The sequence below is a fragment of the Aspergillus fumigatus genome, chromosome 6 (assembly GCF_000002655.1).
Source record: "Aspergillus fumigatus Af293 chromosome 6, whole genome shotgun sequence".
Lineage (NCBI taxonomy): Eukaryota > Fungi > Ascomycota > Eurotiomycetes > Eurotiales > Aspergillaceae > Aspergillus > Aspergillus fumigatus.
The window spans coordinates 3,706,056-3,723,390 of record NC_007199.1 but is presented as its reverse complement, the minus strand read 5'-3'; the positions used below and the strand labels follow the sequence as shown (position 1 = coordinate 3,723,390).

Sequence of the window (17,335 nt, the reverse complement as noted above, 5' to 3'; positions counted from 1 at the left end):
TCCTATACAATATTCGCATCTTCTACCAGGTGAAGCACGCCCTCGGCCTGTCATAATCCAGTCCAGAGGGGATAATTTTCTCCCTTCCACAAATGAACGCTAAACGCAGCCACGTCGAGTTTCTTCCCCTTTGCGGTATAGTTCTCGAAGTACGACAGCAACTACTCTTAGTCACAACGGTCACCTCGGGGACTTTTGGCATGTCGGGTTATGATTTCAGATTCGGTCTTGTGGACTCGAGGACGTCTCCAGATCCATCCGCAGAACTGCCCCCGCACTGGAGCAACCTGGAGAGGAGAGTCGGCCTCTGATAACACGAGAATCCGATTGTCCCGAGTTAGTGCATATTGCTTTGGCTTGTAAAAAAATAGAGTACAAGTCTATAGAGTTGCGAGGCACTCACAAGATCGAGCCACTCGGGGGTAATTATGCCATGAGACGCACAACAGCATGTTTAAAGAGCCTGTTCTCGGCTTCATGACAAGTAGCACGAGACCTTTGTGCAAGTTGACTTACTTTCCCAGTGGATTGCCCGTCATTGAGCCATGGAGTCCGCACGCGCCCCAGAAAAATCCCCAGCCGTTGAGCATGTCGAAGCAACCGATGACGCGCCCGCCAAAGGGGACGCAGCAGTGGATGCAGCAACAAGAGGGCAGGCCATGACAGGATACGAGCATCTGAGTGTTATGGAAACGATCAAGACATTCAAGCTGGCCAGCCTCGTATGTGTGGCTATGGCCTTCAGTGCCGCTACGGACGGATATCAGATTGGGTCCGTATCACTCCTGGCTACATGAAGCGACACGTTAACATGGTACAGTATCAACGCCAGCGTCATCGCCAACAAGGGCTTCGTGGCTCGTTTCGCCACGGAGAAATCGCAAAATGGTTCTCCCGCACTCGCCTCCTCGATCCTCAGCGCTTGGAGCTCAATCATGTCCTGCGGTCAAATCGTAGGCATGGCAAGCTTGCCATTCTTGTCGAGTCGATACGGAAGGAAAATCGCCATGTATACCTACTGGTTAATCTTGGTCGGTAGCGTGATTGCCGAGTGCACCACACGGTCATGGCAGGGTTGGTTGGTGGCCAAACTCCTGGCCGGAATTGGAGTGGGATGCGTTCAGTCCACCGTGCCAGCATACATATCAGAGGTGGCCCCAACACGCATTCGTGGTGCCTTGTTGATGGCATATAGTTTCTGGTGGACTCTAGGCTCCTTCTTCGCCCAGGTAGCGCTGCAACATCTCTCACGGAGTGACCCGACGGATTACCTCACTCCGGTCTACACCCAGTGGGCCCAGCTCGGCGTCATGTTGCTCATCTATCTCCTGGTTCCGGAGACACCTGCATGGTGTGTCAGCGCCGGCAAGCTTGACAGAGCCAAAAAGGAGCTGTTGAAGCTCCATCGAGGAGTCAAGGACTACGACGCCGACCATCAGCTACAGGTCCTGGTCCTGGCGATAGAACACGAGCGTGCCGTGGCAATTGAGCAGCGCCGCGAGAAATGGTACGCCATCTTCCGGGGAACCGACGGATTACGAACGATCATCTCCCTCTGGACGAATCTCTCGCAGCAATTCATTGGCCTCACCCTGTTCGGGTCGTTTGGCACGTATTTCTTCCAGCAGGCCGGGATTGATGACCCGTTCAGAGTCAAGGTCATTACCTCGTCCATTCAGATCGGCACGGTGTTGGTACTGGTGGCCGTCGTGGACTTTGTAGGACGGAGGTATCTCGCATGTGGTGGGACCACGCTCTCGTGGCTGTCCTGCGTCGCCATCGGAATCATAGGGGTCACACCGCGGGTGAAGGCCTCTACATATATCTTCGTCATGTTTGCCTGTTTCTGGAGTAAGTAGCCCCTTCCGATGAAGTTTTGCAGTAACCAACGGTATCAGATGTCGGTCTGGCCGCAAATGGAGCCACCGGATGGGGATATATCGGCGAGATCTCCTCCCAGCGTCTGCGCCCGTATACCGCCGGCTTCGGTGCCGCAACTACCTGCGTGGTGGGGGTTTTGATGAACGTCCTAGTCCCTTACATGACTAACGCCAACGAATGGAATTGGGGCCTCAAGACGGGCTGGTTCTACGCGGGTGTCGGCTTTCCCTTTGCCCTGGGGATGTGGTTTCTGATTCCTGAGACTGCTGGGTACGTTTCCTACTTTGGATATTGAAGACACTAGCTAATAAGGCCACCCTAGACGTTCCTCTGCGGAACTGGATGAGTTGTTTGAGAGAGGAATCAAGCCGTGGAGATTCCATAAGACGCAGACCGCGACTCAGCGCCTTGTTCAGGAAAATAAGGGCGAGGAACAGTAGGTTGAGAACTGGCAGTTCCATCCGCCGCAGATAACTTGGCGGAAGGTCTACGCGACAGAGCGCGTAGGAGGATGTCCTTGGGTCTAACAATAGTGAGCAAGATAGTGGACGAGGTTCCTGGTTGCTCTACAGTGGTTTACGGAATATGCCCTACATTAAAGAGACCCTTTCTTCACCGTCCGCTCCTTTGCTAGTAAACTCCCATTGAAGCACAGAACCCCGAGGGGGTAATTTAGGAGTATCTCACTACTAGCTCTTATGCTCGTAGAGAGGTCACAAGGTACTGTATACTGCACGACAGTGTTTTCCAGGCTGCTAATTCCCCATTGATTGCACTTTACCAGAGAAAAAGAGTAGGAAGAGAATATATTGACTCCATTACGTTGGCAAATTTCTTAGGTTGAGCAGGTCTTTATCGGCCTCTGGTAAATGATCCCTAGCAAGCTGAAACAAAAGCTCCCCCCAGCTTTCTAGCCACCAATGCCCCGAGAGTATCCGTAAGGAGCACCCGTAAAACGCAAGGGTGAGGAGCGCTATCCGCTCTGTACGGAGCAGAGAGTCAAAATAGGACGGGTCGACCACAACTGGCCAGGCCATGATGGCTCTCGAGTCTCCGCTTCGCAGGTAAAGTTGAAGTAGATCTATGAGGTTCTTGATCGAGCTGTTCAGGGCCGGGGTAAAAGACTCCGAGTTCAATGATGGCCCCGCTTGCGGCAGATTGTGGTCCAGTGACTGCAATTGCTCATGCAGAGCCCGAGCATAACGTTCTGCCGCTGTTGCTATCGGCATTTGACACTGACCAATCCGCAGCAAGAGCTGCAAGGGTCCTTGTTCGAGCCACAATCTGGCCTGGTTCACGACAGAGGCGGCCCCACGAACTAACCTGAACGCTTCGACCACTGCGGTCAGACTTTGGATCCTCGGGTTTTTGCTTGGGTTCCGAGACGCGAATACAAAGACTGGAACCAGACAAGACAGCGCAAACAGGGCGTGGCAGTTTTGGCGGGTAATGTTCTTGAACAAAGGGGTACACAATGCCAGAGACCGGCTATGATGCATCGTGGCGGCCTCAGAGTACATCTGGCGATGGCTCAAGGGTGCACTGTGTGCCCGGTGAAGGGCAGAAACTGCCAGGATGCTGTGCATCAAGAAAGGGTTCGCCAGCCCCTCCTGTGGCATGACGGTGGGTATGACATCCTGCAGCGGCTTAGCATCTGCTAGGTAGTTCCCTGTCACGGTATGCCAGTGATGCAACAGCTCCAAGTCCAGCAGTGGGAGTACAAAACTGTCCCGATGCCCTAGAATGGCATCGGCAATTGACGGCTGCGGGGAGGTTTGGGGCGCAAAGCTTTGAAAATTACATGGGAGTTGTTTCCTGCGGCAGGAACCACAGATCGGACGGACTTCATCACATTTGATTTGACGCCCCTTGCACTGGGTGCACCCATGATGAGATTTGGAGTGAGATCGGCGCGACGGCATTGTTCCTCACACGGCGGTTGCGGGGGAGTTGTGGAGGAAGATTGAGTGGAATCCGAGTGGAATCCGGGGTATGGGGATATTAAACATGGTCGGGGATTGTGGGGTTCGTATATCTTGCTCCATCAGGTTAAGAATACGGATATCTGATCTAGTGGGTCCACTGGTAGTGCAAAATTAGCTTGGACATTGTAATACCCCGGGGCATGAAGGCAGGCATTGTCATTATCCCGATGTAAAGGAGTCATATTTACCCATCACCGCACCCAAGTAATGCCTTCGGGTTAATGGCATGACCGATCTACTTCTTGTTGTCGAATCTCGGGCTGAATAACCAGCGATCTTTATTTCCTCCCCTTGAACCGCGCGGCCACGGAGCGACCTAGTCTCTCAGCGGAATGGTTTACGAGCAGCCATCGGGGTGCAGCAGAAATAGAGAATGAGGTTGCGTCTATAGCCAACCCGATGCCGGTTATGGCAAATGGACGAACCACGTAGGTACAGTATAAAGCCCCCTTTCCACAGTGATAAGATATGCCCCTCAGACATGACAGCGAGGCCAAGTCGCGGAAACAAAGATGGCTATTCTTTCTCTCGTCATCCTAGGCGGACTCTGCCTGTCCACAGCCTCAGGGCAAGCGCCTCCGCAGCCTGAACCCTTCACAATTGTCGAACTTCCCCTCCCTCCCGTCGTGTCGAGCAACGCTGTTGGGGCCTGCACCACTGACGTGAATCCACGTCGAACGGGCTGCATTGGTCAGATATCAGAGGAATTTCAGGCCGGTGATTTTACATCAGACGGAAAGCATGTCATTGTCAATGTCGAGTTCGTGGGCGCCCCAGCTGCTCCTGATCCCGCCAGCGTATATACCGGCGAGCAGCTTATCCTCGTCAAAGCCGACGGCACCAACTTTAGCAACGGTGACCCGTGGAAGTGCCTTAGCTGCGGCGTTCCCGCTGCAAATGCCCGGTCACTTGACTCCCAGAGAGACTATCCACATGTTGCTCGCAGTGGGAAAAGGGCGCTCTGGGGCCACAACATCGTGGAATGCAGCGGTCTGCTTTTGACTAGCGAGGAATGCACTCCGAATAGGACCTTTATCTCCCCCATTTACTGGCCTGTAAACGCAGATGGTTCGGGGCCGGGTGGAGCTCCCCGTGAGATGCGTATGCATCCAGACGATGAGCACATGGGATGGAGCTCATTCACGTCCAATGGAGGACAGTTTGCCTACTTTGGCCGGCTTGCATTCAACAAGAACCCATCAACTGGCAACATCCGAGCCCCTCGCTATGACCTGGTCGATGTCAACCTGCTGATTCAACCCAACGGGCTGGCTCCTATTATGGCAAACGGGGATGAACTGGAGTTACACGATGAGGTCATCACAGTCGGAGAGCTGCGCGGATTCAGCGGCTCCGGGGATGAGATTCTTTACATTGGCTCCCCTAGGGAGGCAAATAATATCGATGTGTTTGCTGTCCACCTTGTCACTGGCGCCGTTCGTCGTCTAACGAGTCACCCTGAATATACAGACCCTGTCGCGTTCTCTCGTGATGATAAGTGGTTCGTCGCAATGGACACCCGGGGCTCTGATCGCCAGATGTGGATGTCTGGCATGCGCATGGTCCCTCCCCTGATTGACCTGGTCACTGTCACAGCCGCATCGTCAACGCGCAACAATGGCCCGCGTCGCTTCTTTCAACCTATCTTAATCGACCGCCATGGTGACCGTGGTGACTACTTTGGCCAGCAAGTCAATGCCGAGGGCGACGGCAGCAATGGGAGCGTAAATGACCCTAACTGGAATGGCCGCGCAGATCCATCCTTTTCCCCAGATTCCACTCGGATTGTCTTCTGGCAAGCCCTGGTAACGTCTCCTGCCTGTGGGGGCGTGAACCCACTGGTATGCCCTAACTCGACCGCGGACGGAGGACGCCGCTACCGGCTCATGATGGCTCACCGTACTAGTCGCCAACCCACGAAGCCCGCCCCAGTTTTCAAAGTCCCTGCCGTGATTCCCTGGGCGACACCATTTCCCCCAGGTGCTACGATCCCAGATCAATACAGACTCCCAGCAGGGAACTACACCCTTCGAGGGCGGATTAGCGGCATTGCAGACGTAGCCATCGTGGCCAACCCAACAAGAGGCGGGTATCAGACCATCTCCGTGGAGTACGACAATTACTCCGATGATGGCCAGCATATAATAAACGGCTACGAGTCCGTCACTACCCATCCCGATCCCTCCACCCCATGGATGAATCGGCTGAGCTGGTGGTCGGATCTTCAACAGACGGGTGCAGTCACTGCGACGAAGAAGACGGGTCTGGGGGGGTTCCAGCTATCCATTGATGCCGTGATGAACATATTTGAAGCAAACGGGACGCTAACTACAACCATTGACGGGGTCGTGTATCGACAGCCCGCTAATGGGACTTGAGTCGCTGGATGCAGCGGGATTGTCCGCTGTGGTTGAGATCTGGATCTGTATGAAGTTGTGAGATCGGCACATGAACTAAAGGGAGGGTCATTATACACTGTATACCGGTCAACTCCATTGCATGCCTCGCGTATAGTGATTACATCAATCAAGCCCATGAGGTAGTGAACTGGTAGACAATCAGATGGCCAACTTCGCTTGGTACATACCCGTGACACTTTCTCAACTCACCACTGAAGAGCTCAGCATGGGTGATGTTATTGATTCAAGTCCTGCCTTTTAATTAGTCACTCTGTTCAAGATTTTGCAAACGTCAGTTGCCAGTTCACAACATACCGCACTATCTGGCCCCACAGCGCCATCGCAACCCCAGCCCTGCTTGTGCTTTGGTACTGTCGTTGAGAAGACCTCTTCCTCGGCCGTATTGCTGATATGAACACCGAGAACTTGCGAGTCCAACTGCAGGCACTGGTCCTAGGGCCCCGTTTGCCGTTCAACGGTAGCCGCAATGGTATCCTGATAAGTTCGAGTGGCCTGAGTGCCTGTGTTGTAGGACCCTGGTGAAATCATTATGCCCTGCTGTTTGCTCTTCCAAGTACTGTGTGTAAGCGTCAAATACAGTTTGTACCGTTCCTCTGAGGTTTAACATTGGTGTCACGGTGAAACAGTGCAGACCAAAGGACACAGGAGGGACAAAGTTGGCTGTGTTGTCGAAGAAGTAGAGCCCTCGAGCCAGTCGTGACGGTTGACCTCGCTTGCCAGTGCAAGCCGTCCCATATTGCAGCATTGTCAGCTTTAACCCGGCCAGTGGTGATCCCGTAGATTCAAGCCAGGATATTCTTGGCCCGCTGGAAGTCACAGTCGAGGTAGTGGACTTGAACTACCTGCATTTCAATATTTTACATCACCGCATTGGCCTTTCTGGTTTTCCAGATTCAAGCGGCTCTGCGGGATCATAGACAGCTAAAGCACTGGAAATATGTTTGATTTCATGGTACGTCAAGGCTCCACAGCATTTTACTAGCCTCTAGCTCGAGGCTATATGACAGATGGTGCCGGAAAAGATCAAGCCTTGAGCGAGATGTTGAAATTAAAAGGGAATGGCATATTGAGTCCTCGTGCAAGGTATATCAGTTATGTTTGACAGGATGAGCAAGACCAGTTCCACACATGACCAGCATACCCTATTCCAAAACCTACTCATTCTTTTCAATGTGAATGGTGGCCGTACCCTTGTCGTCCGATGCTATTATACCCTGCTCCTTCAAGTCTGCAGCAGCAATCTGACCGACATCAACAGCATCCTCGCCATCGAAATATTTGGCAATTTCCTCCATAGGCGTATATCGCGTTTCGATGAGGAAGGAGTAAATCACGAACACTTCGAATCCTAGGAATACACAGTACACAATGTAGTACTTCCAAGCCAAGGCATCAAGGGCGATGGCATTAATGTACTGGTTGAAGAAGAGAGCAGCAGTGACACAGAAATTGAGCCAGGTGAAGCCCTTGGCTCGAAGCCCGTAGGGGAGGATCTCCGTTGTATAGTTCGCCATGAGGCCGGACCTATCCATTCGTCAGCAAAAGTGCAGAGCATGGCAGGAGGATACTGACTTGATATCATAGAAGACTCCGTACAGGAACGTGAGGAACACAAATGCATAGCCGAGCGCTTTATTTGGTGCAATCTCATACCGCGCTGAGACAATGGTCCACGCGTTGAAAACGACGAATGTGCCAATAGTCGAGGTCAGATAGACAGGTCGTCGTCCGAGAATGTCAATGAAAAAGGCAAAGATAAAGTTGACGACCAAGCCCTCGGTCTTCATGCCTGCATTGATACCGAGCTGAGTCTGCGCGTCCTTGATACCGACGCTGTCCATGACATATTTGAGGTAGTAAGAGATAAGACCATTCCCACTCCACTGACTGAAGAGGCCGAGAGCTGTAATCAAAGCGATCCGCTTGCGATTTCCTTTGGATCTTAAAAAGTCCACCCAGCCAGTGTGGCCGATTTCTTTGTCGAGAGCGATAGCTGCTTTGATTTCAGAGTACTCGAGCTGAACAAACTCGTCATTGTGATCACCTTCGGCATGATACTTCACCAGGATCTCCAGAGCCTCTTCATGCCGCCCTTTGTTCATCAGCCAACGCGGACTCTCGGGCATCCACCAGATGCCGGCAATAATGACTACGGTGCAGATGGCTTGCAGTAAGCTGGGCAATCGCCATGACCAGTCGCTCTATGACCATATCTGCATTAGCAATCGCATCCCACGAAGCAAACAACTCCGGAAACTTACCTTGATCTGGAGAGTACCAAGAGTAACCCAGCTGGCTATGAATGCCCCGGAGTGATACGATGCTCCGCTGAGGGTGACGAGGATAGCCCGATCCTGGGGATGAGCAATCTCAGCAATCAAGAGAGGCGCACTTCCCAGAACGATACAATCTCCAAAACCGAGAATAATCCGAGCCGCGACAAACATGCCGAAATTCGTGGCACCGGACTGCAGACCGACCGCGAGCAGCATGATCACGCACCCTATGGCCAACCCGATCTTTCGACCTGCCCAGTCGATCAGGTATGGGACGATAAAGAGACCTATCAAGGACCCGAGACTCATAGAGGCATTGAAGAGACCGAGGATGGAGCCGCGGGGATGATTGAAGTAATTCTGCCAATAGGACAGCGTCTGGAGTCCGTTCATCATCGAGCCATCGAAGCCATTTGCCGTATTGGTGAGAATCAGGATGACGATGAAAATGTAGAGGGTGCGCATGTTTCGTCGCTTCCACCAGGGCAGGCGAGCGAACTCTCGGCCCGCAAAGAAGAAATTTCCCTTGGGAGGCTTCACGGGGAGTACCCTTTGGCTCTGCTTTGGAGGTCGCAGTCGCAAGCCCATCTTGGAGGATTGGTTTCTTTCCCGTTCAAGTGCGGTTAACAGACACAGTCAACTGTGTGGAGGAAGAGTAGCCAGACTCGAGAAACCTGAACATGGCCCTTTCTATAGCATCAGGAGCACCATAACAACTCTGTCCAAGACTCCCATCAACTGACCGGTTATACAGGTCCATTCAGCCGGTATCAACCCCGCATTCTGGAGACCAAAGCATGGGGAAATAAACAACAGTCTAGATCAGTCATTTTATCAGGAAAAGATCCCACAGGGTTCTCTTGACAATACGAAGTATCTGCTGGGATCTCCACCGGAATAATACTTCGTCCAGCTTGAATGCGAGATAATCGGCAAGTGGCAAGGGCTTCCTGAGCCGATGCCCAGACCCTAAGAATCTCCAAGAGACGCCACTACAACAAATTCACCATACAAGGTTTCAAGGGAACAACTACCAAGACCGTCCAACCACCCAGGGATGCCCTGAGAATAGGCTGAATTCGTATTGCCTCGGTCTGATTCATGAGATTGTTGCCAAGCCAGTGCCATTTTCCTCCGTGCAGCAGTAATGGAGACAGGTGAACGTGTCTGTGGGCGTTGCAAGGGTATTTTGATGCATTGAGTCATAGGCTAATTGAGGTCTCGAGATACAGATGCCATATCATTTAGCAAATAGTGAGGTTTCTAAACCGCACTTCAGTGTCTGTTGACTCTGCCACCGCAAAGACGCCAATGACTGGGCCTGTAAAATCGGGGCCAGTCAGATTTAGGGTGTCAATCGTCGATACACACTTCCAATTCGCCTGACCGGCATTTCCAACAGTATGAAATAACCGATACTCCTGTTCCGTATATTGGATGCGAAACGCTATTGACTTGGGTAGACTCTCGAGTGTCAGCCGCTCCTGTCGACAAATTCCCTTTGGCTTGTTGATTGTCTCAGTAACAATAGCAAGCTCTGTAGCGTCATAGTAGATTCGGAGGAAGCGATGTTCGTCCTTGTAGCAGGCCATTCCAGCCCGCAGCTTTGTGGCCATCCAAGTCGCCTCCACAATGTCCAGCTCGACACCGCTGCATCCGTCTAAGTGGCGCTGCCTCTTGCCAATGAAACTAGGGCTTTTTTGGGGATGCGACAGATCAGCGCTTGAAGCAGTCAGAGTCAGACCGTCACTGGCACTGCTGGGTAGGGTGTAATTGCTCAGAATGGCATCACGTATATAGACGTAGTCGACGCTGGGATTGGCAACAAGTTTCTTCCCTTCACCGCGGCTTAGAAGACCACTAGGCATTGGTTTGACCTGGTCCAGGGAGAGCCAATCTCCATCCCATCTCCCTTGGGTCAGAAAAGTCTCTCGACCCATAACATAGCGGCCATTTTTATCCTTCCGCACGCCAAGGCAGGTACACCACCATTGGTCCCTGTCGTCCTGGAAAACATCGCAGTGCCCGGTGTACTGGATGTACTCGTCGGTGTCTCGCGCAGTGAGTACGGGATTGTCAGGACACCCTTCATATGGACCCCAGATGTTCGTTGATCGCGCCATTGTCACCATATGCCCTTCATGGGTGCCACCCTCTGCAATGACCACATAGTAATAGCCTTTCTGCTTGTACAAGTGTGGACCCTCGGGATATATACCGCCAGTCCCGCGCCATATCGTTCTCTCCTCTGAGAGCTTTCTGCCGGAGCCGAGATCGATTTCGAACATATTTATCGTGGTGAAAGGCCCAGGTGCCGCGGATCCCTGAATGTAAGTCTTGCCGTCGTCATCAAAGAAGAGGCTCGGGTCGATGCCATCGAACTCGAAATAGACCGGATCGCTCCAGCTGTCGGCCCAGATATCCTTGGATGAGATGATAAAGTTCTGGGTGGAGTCGCCGGTGACTGTACGAACCACATTGGTGCATACGACATAAAAAGTGCCGTCATGGTATCGGATTGTGGGCGCATATAAGCCTCCAGTGGCCACCAGAACTTCACCCGTGGGCAACGGGTGAAGTTCTGTTTTCGATCTGGACAGACTCAGCTGAGATTGGCGATTAATTGCGTTTCCTGGTGTTGCATTAGTTTTGCACTGGTGATTTCATCCCTGCTAGAACGCGAACCTATATGTCGCCATGAAACCAGGTCCTGAGAAGCGTAGATAGGCAGACCTGGAAATAGATGGAAGCTGGAGTTGATGAGAAAGAACCATTCGCCTACTTTGACGACAGACGGATCCGGTGCGAAACCCGGTATGATGGGATTAATTGGCGACATGACGCTATGAATCAGTACTTCAGAGAAGGCAAGAGATGTATAGCAGAAGCCAAAGTGATGATGGGTAACAGGATCTTTCTTATTGCACGCGCGGGGTCCGGCTAAAGTCCTTCACGTCGTCCCGCTGGATGAATTTCGGCTTATGGCCATCATAGCATAAAATGAGTCTCAGAAAAGTCATTTTCGGGTTTTTACTTCAACCAGGCTTCTCCTACTGCTTCCACATTGCTGTCTTGATGTTGGGCAATATAGTCAATGGATGTGTGCATTTATCTTTGTGCGGTGTTTGACACATAACATCCTTCAGTCCTTCTATTGCCTTGTATGCGCAGAAAGTAGTAAACAGTAAAAAAGGCAATAATCCAACTGCCAATGGATTTCAATTGATATCTTCTTTTTTGAATTTGCGGGTGCCTGACTTTCAAGGGATAGCCCTAATCCAATCCAAAGAAATTATCTGAGTTAACTATGCTTATATTATTACGTGCATGTAATGATGTGTAACCTATGGTGACCTTAAACAAATAAGCTTGTGATGCCTTCTAATGTTATCTGGGACTAGATATAGCAATAACCATATATATCGATGGACAATAGTCCTATCTGTTTAAATAAAGTTTTTCAAGATATGACTGTAAATTTGAATGTTGATGAGGATACTCGTATTGATATATATATCTCTGCATTACTTTTCAGGGTAAATCTGGGATCATCCGATACCCCTCAATATAAGGCCATTTTAGCCTATATAGTTGGTGGCGTATAGTTTGTATATATTATATAATGATTTAGGATATTATTATAGAAAGTATTTATGTATAGATATGCTAGTATGGCTAGAATACTACTCTGTAGAAAAGAGCGTAAATTCAGTGGGGGTTTCAGAGTATACTGAACGAGAGGTCACCTGACTAGATAGTATGCATATATTATTAGCTGTACCTCTCTGGAGGTCCACAGCAATTCCAATCACGTGGATATAAAGGTGTTGGTTGGAATACCGGTGGATCAACCCATTATCCGGACGGGTTGGACCGAAGATGGTGCGGATCAATCCATATCCAGTGGTTCCAACCAGTCTTAATGGCACTAACCCAGTTAGCCCGAATGATGCACTCGCTTGGTAGCTGCCACCCGCTCACTCTATCCAGAACCGTCCCACGGCCTGGCAGGCCAGTGATCCCGACTCGGAGGCCACACAATTGTATTACTACCTTCTCCTCGCTCCGCGTGGGGCAGCAGGTCTTGCTTAAACCCCCAAGAGATGGACAGAGACGCTATGGAAGACAAATTCCATCAGATGGAACTTTGCTGAAGAGTATCAAGACGTAATTGTCACTTCCTTGTTCAATCTGGATTCTGTTGGTAATGCGTTCAATTTCTACTGTAACAGACTCTTATATGCACTTGGTGAGCCAGCATTCGTTGATATGGCAGATAAGCGGGATGATCCGTCTGTGGCCCTGAGTCCCGAGAATAGTGCCATCTTGACCAAAACTGACGGGTCAGCAACGGCAAAACATTTTACTGGGCTACGCTGTTCCCCTGAAGAAGGATAGCAATCCGCGCAATTGCGATGCAGATATGTTACGGTGAAATGGCAGAACGGTTGACCCTCATTTTGTTACCCTAATACTGTTGATAGAACTGGCTACTGCTGCTCATCGGGTGTTTGTGTTGTATTGCTTGCTGTAGATATTTAATTTAGAATCTCCTCTGCGACAGAGATATGCTTATTTCTAAGGTAATGCGTCCACCTGCAATTGCTCCAAGGTACCAACGTCAACCCATTCTGATCCTTGTGTGAGACTACACATTCCGAGCTAGGACGTCCAAGGCTCTGACTTCCAGTAAATGGCTATAACCTGTATCCGTGCCTCAGGCTGCACCCACTCCGGCCGCGCTGGAGTGGGTGCGCCTCACTATAATTGTAGATTTCAGCAGAATTATAGATTTCTTATCAAAATCATGATTTTGAGGCTATACTAGGGGTTATCTATATAAAAAAAATCATTATTCTCATGAGCTGCATCTACTGATTTATTTAATACCTTATTCTCTTATCTAGGTGCTGGTGGTGGTAGTTTACCATATACTTTCTCCTATAGCCTATTTAAACACCTCTCTTCTATAGCAGTATCTTTGGCCTTCCTTAAAGTAATTAATTAATTTACATCCCATAAGGTCAATATACCAGTCTGGCTAAGAGGCTTAACCTATTACTTAATAATTTAGTACTATAGAGGTGCTTACATAGCTCTAATTTAGCTAATAGTTTTATTTACTATAGCCAGGTGCTCAGCAGTAATTTAATTATATTTAAATATCTATTTAAGATTCCACTGCAGCTTTAGGGTAAGGAGATCTGTATATTTAGATAGCTTTAATTATTAGCTTATAGATAGGAAGATTTATAGAGTATTATACCTTTGCCTAGTTCTTCTCCAGCACCTAGATTATTATTAGAGGGGAGATATTAATACTAGAAGAAGATGCTAGATAAGATAGTATTAAGGGACTAGTCTTATAGAGATTAGGTATATATATATCTAGAATTTACTCCTATTATAAGACAGTAAGATTATTAGCTATCTTACTATTAACTAGCCAGATTCTATAATCTTTAAATACCTTATAGATAATCTACTAGTTAAAAGCCTTCTCCTATATTAGGCTAATTACCTATAAGAATTCTAACTTCCCTACTAGCTTACTAGCCCAGAAAGCATGCTTATTATTAATATATTAAAAGTGCTGTTTATAGCTTAGGAATAGCTTCCCATCTAATAGCTAGCAAAGGTGCGTTGTATAAGGAAGGAATCTAAAGAGAATAATACTATTATCTTTATATATTTACAAGAAATTAATGGTAAGATGGGAGCTATAGCTATTAAAGATAAGTATCTATTTCTCTCCCCTCTTTATATACTTATTTATCACCTTAATAAAGCTTTAAAGCTATTAAAGGGCTAGTTTATTAGATATCTAGCTATTAGCTTAAGTAGCTATTATTATATTTAATAGTAAGGCCTTGCTTTTGTTAAACTAACTCTCTATAAAGATACTATTACCTTTAGAAAGCAAGAATAGATTAGAATTATTTAAGATAATCTATAGGAACTTACCTTTAAAGATAAACTATAGATCTATTTGCTAACTATCTACAGTAATATATTTAATAGATATAATATTCTCTCCTCTTTTAGATTTAGCAAGATCAGGGATAGCTTTTAAAGCTTTCTCTTTACCTTTGCCTTTTATAGTAATCTTTATACTAATTATCTTCCTAGATTTACCTTTGCTAGGTTAGAATCTATATTTATTAAAGTTATATACTAATCATACTAGAGTATCTTTAATTATATTTATAAGCTAATTATACTAGTGTGCTAATAATCCAGTATCTTTAGCCTTGATATACTTTAATTCCTTTATCTTTTACATCACTAGGCCTAGATTAAGGTATTCTAGGAGCTATTTCTTAAAGTAATATACCTATATCTTACTAACCTGTTAAGATTCCCTAGCATGTTAAAGTAACTAATTTACATACTCTTCTAGCAGGCTAGGTGTCACTAGCATATTCTAACCTTGTATCTTAATAATCTACTATATTAAGGCTTCTTCCTAATACCTCTGAAGGGTCTTATTAACTAGTTTGCAAGCTATGCGAGGCTAATAATTATTTTTAATATATTTATAGAGTATTATATAAGGAACATCATATTCACGCGTAATCTTAGCAATATTCAGCTTTTTTTAGGCTTAAGCAGCTTCGCAGGCCTTAGCCATGCAAGATTCATTAAATTTAGTAGATTTAGGCATATTGGGTGGTAGTGATAGCTTTAAAATTATGATTTTGATGAGAAATCTACAATTCCACTGAAATCTACAATTACGGTGAGGCGCACCCTCACTGCGGAAGCGGTGAGGGTGGGCCTAAGGCATGGATAATGGCTCATCAGCTCGCCAGCACTGTCCAACCGGTGTGAGAGTTATACTAAGGCCAAGCAGTAGACATCGGCAAATATTGCCTTGTTCAGGCATGCCGAGCATACTAGCTGGGATGATGTAGTCTGAAAACGGGCTTTTCTGGGTGATCGAGTGTATTATGTACACTAGCAGATCAGCCGAATTCTGACCGGTAATTTGAATGATGATAATGGCGTAAGATGCGGTGAAACCCGAATTAGTGCTTATCCTATCCGCAGGTTGTTTATCACCCAGTAAGAGCTATCGCTTATGAGTGCTGTCAAGAAGATTTATTATGTAACTGGAGTCGATTCGCGTCGGACCATAACTCGAAGATGCACTTTTCCAGGTGCCTAAATGAGTGGCTTTCTTCACATCTTGATGCGAACCACGGACATCAACTAAAATTGATCACTAGGGTGTCTACGTTCATCGAATTAATTACACCTAGAATAGTCAAGTTACTGCATAAGCTGATGTCAGCTCCCTTGGTATGTAATCCTGGCGCTTATTGCCTCAAGCTGTGTATATCCATTCACACATAGAAATGCAGGAGCAAATTAATCCGCATCAGATGCAGCCAGTAACAGCATAATAATCAGACTCCATCAGATGATACTTAATCAGTTAGTCATAACCTGCAGGAGCTAGGAAATCTTACGCAGTGTTTCTGAAGGTTAGTACCCATCTCCTGAAAGAAGCAATGTTGTTGGTAGCACTAATTCAGCAACTACAGGAGAGTGGATTTGTGGTTTCTGAGGGCATATAAAGGTGATCATTTCCTCTTCGCATGCCATGACTGTTTTACATTAACCCTTTCTAATCAATCGTTGACATCTCTATATTGAAAACAGAATTCCATGATGAACCCCAAGGCTGTGAACGTAAGTCTTCTGCAGCAAAACTTACTCCAGGCAGGATCTGACAATTCTAGGCTGTTCTCTTCGCTCTGTGTGTTACGCGGTCGGTTTCCGCGACCCTATTTGTTAATTTTACCAATTACGCAGCCGAAGACTGTGCTATCCGCTACGGTTCATCTATGCTTGTCCCGACCTATTGTGTCAATATCGAGAACTTTCCCATCAAGAGTTACGGGGCGTCGGTGAGTTCTGGAGAGTGTGACGATTCTTCCACGTCTCCGGTCCTGAACGTGTTCACGGAGGCTGGGTGCAATACTGGACTATTCAACACTGTCGCCTTGAGTACGGAGCCGATATGCATCAATGATGAGACGACTGTGTTGAGTGTCAGCGTGGCTTGCGTCTAAGTCTGAAGCTTTGGGGTGCTGGACTACAGAGCTCCTTTTTGACTGCTCAGTCCCATGTCTACATTGAAGCTTTCAAACAATATCCGAAGGACTTACAGTCGCGTACTACTGACCTGAATATGGATACTGAATTTCTACCAAGGTTATAATCAATGAAATCACTACTATATTCTCTAAAGTTATAGATAATTAAGTGCTGAAAGGTTCTTCCAATGCCGCAAGATGCCAGGGGCTATGGAGCCACACTGAAAATGATTTAGGAAGTAGAAGGTGACTGATCATTGATTGGCTTTGATCCTCTTGTTCACGGAGGAGCATACACAGGGTTTCCTATGCTTGTAGTATGCCTGTCAGGCTGTTGCGACGGAAAAGCAATCAATAGCCTGTCTCCAGGACAAGCTGCCAATCTAACCAAACTACCTCGTAAATTGCAGCTTTGAGTTGATGCGTATCCAGTTGCGTAGAGGTATTCAGCGCAGGAGCCAGGTCGGAAAAAAACATTCTGCCAAAAGCTCAAAGGGGATATTCGAAGCGATAGAAACAACCACAAAATCTGCTCTGGTAACTTTCCAATTAGAACTTTTGGCGACTGTAAGAGCCATATCAGTCGTCGCCTGACAATGATAGAGAGGCCAAGCTTGTGAAGATTCGGATCGGTGGCGTTTGTAAGGGCTCTTTAATCTGAGCCCTTGCAG

At 47.9% G+C, this 17,335-nt stretch overlaps 5 protein-coding genes across 5 annotated transcripts; 2 read left to right on the top strand and 3 right to left on the bottom strand.

Annotated features, from left to right (window-relative positions):
• Window positions 1–545: 545 nt before the first annotated feature.
• On the top strand, window positions 546–2,321 carry AFUA_6G14590 (putative MFS alpha-glucoside transporter; the record flags this gene model as incomplete). The annotated part of the gene is made up of 4 exons (XM_746240.1): window positions 546–772; window positions 821–1,851; window positions 1,899–2,151; window positions 2,204–2,321. The coding sequence occupies 4 exons, from the start codon at window positions 546–548 to the stop codon at window positions 2,319–2,321; spliced, it is 1,629 nt and encodes a 542-aa protein (XP_751333.1).
• A 742-nt stretch (window positions 2,322–3,063) lies between these two features.
• AFUA_6G14580 (Zn(II)2Cys6 transcription factor domain-containing protein) lies at window positions 3,064–3,803 on the bottom strand (the record flags this gene model as incomplete). Its single annotated transcript, XM_746239.1, has 2 exons — window positions 3,064–3,280; window positions 3,400–3,803. 2 exons carry the CDS (start codon window positions 3,801–3,803, stop codon window positions 3,064–3,066), a joined length of 621 nt encoding a protein of 206 aa, XP_751332.1.
• A 575-nt stretch (window positions 3,804–4,378) lies between these two features.
• AFUA_6G14570 (uncharacterized protein) lies at window positions 4,379–6,244 on the top strand (the record flags this gene model as incomplete). The annotated part of the gene is made up of 1 exon (XM_746238.1): window positions 4,379–6,244. The coding sequence occupies one exon, from the start codon at window positions 4,379–4,381 to the stop codon at window positions 6,242–6,244; it is 1,866 nt and encodes a 621-aa protein (XP_751331.1).
• A 1,196-nt stretch (window positions 6,245–7,440) lies between these two features.
• Window positions 7,441–9,150, bottom strand: AFUA_6G14560 (putative hexose transporter; the record flags this gene model as incomplete). The annotated part of the gene is made up of 3 exons (XM_746237.1): window positions 7,441–7,810; window positions 7,859–8,487; window positions 8,548–9,150. 3 exons carry the CDS (start codon window positions 9,148–9,150, stop codon window positions 7,441–7,443), a joined length of 1,602 nt encoding a protein of 533 aa, XP_751330.1.
• Window positions 9,151–9,806: 656 nt separating this feature from the next.
• AFUA_6G14550 (putative xylosidase/arabinosidase) lies at window positions 9,807–11,401 on the bottom strand (the record flags this gene model as incomplete). Its single annotated transcript, XM_746236.1, has 2 exons — window positions 9,807–11,194; window positions 11,248–11,401. 2 exons carry the CDS (start codon window positions 11,399–11,401, stop codon window positions 9,807–9,809), a joined length of 1,542 nt encoding a protein of 513 aa, XP_751329.1.
• Between the last annotated feature and the right edge of the window lie 5,934 nt (window positions 11,402–17,335).